The sequence below is a fragment of the Limulus polyphemus genome, unplaced genomic scaffold (assembly GCF_000517525.1).
Source record: "Limulus polyphemus unplaced genomic scaffold, Limulus_polyphemus-2.1.2 Scaffold157, whole genome shotgun sequence".
Classification (NCBI taxonomy): Eukaryota; Metazoa; Arthropoda; class Merostomata; order Xiphosura; family Limulidae; genus Limulus; species Limulus polyphemus.
In genome coordinates, this window is record NW_013665767.1 from 878,737 (window position 1) to 881,748 (window position 3,012).

The 3,012-nt window shown below is 28.9% G+C and overlaps 1 protein-coding gene across 3 annotated transcripts in view; it reads left to right on the top strand.

Annotated features, from left to right (window-relative positions):
* The first annotated feature begins 1,104 nt into the window (after positions 1–1,104).
* Positions 1,105–3,012, top strand: part of LOC106476532 (SUMO-conjugating enzyme UBC9-B-like) — a 22,548-nt gene continuing 20,640 nt past the window's right edge. The window contains exons 1-4 of one of the 3 annotated variants that reach the window (XM_022381361.1): positions 1,184–1,198; positions 1,357–1,389; positions 2,038–2,109; positions 2,326–2,409. In XM_022381361.1, coding sequence (XP_022237069.1) covers positions 2,044–2,109; positions 2,326–2,409 — 150 coding nt within the window. In that variant the 5' untranslated portion in view covers positions 1,184–1,198; positions 1,357–1,389; positions 2,038–2,043. Of the gene's footprint in view, positions 1,137–1,183; positions 1,199–1,223; positions 1,390–2,037; positions 2,110–2,325; positions 2,410–3,012 lie in introns of those variants that run through there. The other 2 variants (XM_022381362.1, XM_022381360.1) reach the window with 2 other exon arrangements.

The following is a 3,012-nucleotide window of genomic DNA, read 5'->3' on the forward strand; positions in this document are numbered from 1 at the left end:
TTTGAATCTGATGATCCACTGTTAGCATCCCTTTGCCAGAAAATCGCACTCCACACTTTGAGTCGTGAGTGCCGCAACAGAGTGATGATCAGATCCCACTATTCGATTAATGTAGTAGCTAGGTGCTGTTGACTATCTGCTTTCTCTCTCTAACCTATCAGTTCAAAATCAGGGAGGCTAACGCAGATGGCTCTTGTGTAGATTTGCATATGGATATATCGTTTGCCTTTACCATTCTGATTACACTTTTGAAGATCTCTTTGAACTTCAGTTCTTTGTCTTTTGTTTTGAAGAAAGATGTGGCTGTTTTGATCTTCTTGTAATACTGCGGGGGATCAGCTGCTAGAGATTATGGATGATAATATAACGGTAGTGTTGTGGAGAAGCTAAATTCAAATAGTTGAAATGAACCGAGAAGTTCTTTAACTTTAGTGGGTGGTTGTGAATCAAAGTATGAAATAATAACGTTTAACAGTGATATGGCAGCTCATAGCATTTCGAGAAAGATGAGACAGATTTGTGGGACTCTGTTAACATTGAATGGCATTACAACCTATTTTTCTTGCTTCTAACGCGTCATAAGTGCAATATCATGACAATAGGTTGTGCTTATATCTAATTATTATTTTGGCACATAATATTCGAATAATAAATTTTAAACAGTTTATGAGTACTGATGATTAAATATATTTGTATTTGAGCTTAATGCAAAGGTACTAATTTTTAACATTTTCAAAAGTAAGGAAGAAACAATAAGTTAATCTCACAGAACTTTGATTTTGTATTTACAGCAAAGCTACCAAGGCTATTTTTATGTTCACGGTTTCACGCTGTACAGTAATCTCCCATCATCTCAGGGATAAACAATTTTCAGTTTTAAGTAAATCAGTTTTTGTAGTTTTAAACTTCTTGCTTCAATACTTTTTGTAGAATTAAAACTTTATATATTACTATAAATAGCTAGATTACGTATATATCGATCTATACTTGTCTTTATGAAATTAATTTTTTTATTATACTTATAAAAATATGAGAACAAAAATATAGAATATGAAATTTGTCAATGGTTCATTATTTTAAATGGTCACTGAATTGGCTTAGGCGCGAAGATATAATTGAAAGGTTAAACAACTTCCGTAAGTAGGCTAGAGTAGATACACTGTGAAAAAAAAGTATCCTTAAATATATATACATAAATGTAAATATATATTAAGCTGATGATTAAGTTTTCGTTTTGTTTTGTAAAATTGCAAGTTTTAATACTAGTAATAGGTTTATCAGATGTATAATATTGAAATTACTGAAATGTTTTGATAGTTCGTCTTTGCAAGATGTTTTACCATTGTTATTGTTAAGACTATTTCAAAGTGAAACCAGCCAGGTTGACTTGTGAGTTCATTTTTCAAAATAACTTGCTATTAAAACTTTTAATAAAAGTAGACTTTTAATTAATGGAGGTAAATTGAATTATATTGTAAGCTTAATCAAATTAATATTATATATATACTGTGATTGTGAACATGCATGACTTCTATTTCTAAGTTAATCTAGGTCAGGAACAATAAAGAATAGAACAAACACGAAACCATGCTTAGTTTTATATGCAAGTGTAAAGACACTAATAATTATTTGTTTGATAAAATGCTTCTGTTTATTTTTGATCATAAACAGACTTACTCTATATTGTGTTATGAGCATATTGTATGTTAGACACTCAATAGTTTGTACTTTGTACTGGATTTAGAGAGCAACTAACTAAAAAATGCTATTTTGATTCTCTAGGACATCTAAAGCCTTATATGTGTACATGTATACTACAGAGAATATCCTTTTGAAAACTAATTTTAAAGTCAGTTTTTGTTCATTTTGTGTAATGCAATATTTGGTTTGCAAATGTCACAGTTATAAAACACTTGTATATTATTTGAAGATAAATTCATTGGAATTAAATATTGATACAGACATATGTTTATGAACACTCTGACATCTATCTGAATATATATATATACATATATTTATAAGTAATCTGTATTTCAGCTTAAGATGTCAGGAATAGCTGCTGCTCGTTTAGCTGAGGAAAGAAAAGCATGGAGGAAAGACCACCCTTTTGTGAGTGAACATTGTTTCTTTCCTTATATTAATTATATTTTCTCAGAGGAAAATTTTCTTCTGAAAATTTTGGAAAAAGAAATAGCTAAATATTCATTTTTAAGGATAATTTTGTTTTGGTTTATTTGGATTGAGTGACTATGATTGTAGTTGAAAACAAAATATTTGTACTTAAGATTACAAAACCATTTTAAATTCAGACTTCCAACTTCTTAGGGATTTGTTGCAAGACCAACTAAAAATTCAGATGGAACACTCAATTTAATGAACTGGGAATGTGGAATACCTGGAAAGAAAGGGGTAAGGTTTTGCATTTATTGAATTTATAACCTTTCTTTGTTAGTGATATTTGTTTAATGATGTTTAATGGCAACAGCAGCAAATATCTGACACATGTGAGACAGCAACAGACAATTAATACTTGAACATTTAAAAATATACATATTCCCTTTTCAGCATGCTATATTAAACAAAGTAAAATGTTTGATACAAGAATTTCTAACATTCTAAAGCTCCAATATTTTATAAAGAGGAATTAAAATGCAAAGTAAAAAAATGAAATAAATTGAAAAAACAATTAAAGTAGGTATAGAGCACAACAATTGTTACAAAATTACAGTTTTTTCAGCAGAATATTTGACAATAAAGATGATGAAAATAGCATTTCTTTTTTTTTTAATTTTGTTGAACCTTATTTACCATAAGTTGAAAGCAGTTACAATATAGGTAATAATATTTATGGGCTATGTTCAAATATGTAAAATATAGTTTAAGGTTGGCTTCATTGCCAAAATTAACTGCATTCAGGTTTATATAGATATCACCAAAAATTGTCCTGCTGTAATGTACCTCTTACAATATATATGTATATGTGTGTGTGTGTATATATATATATATATATAT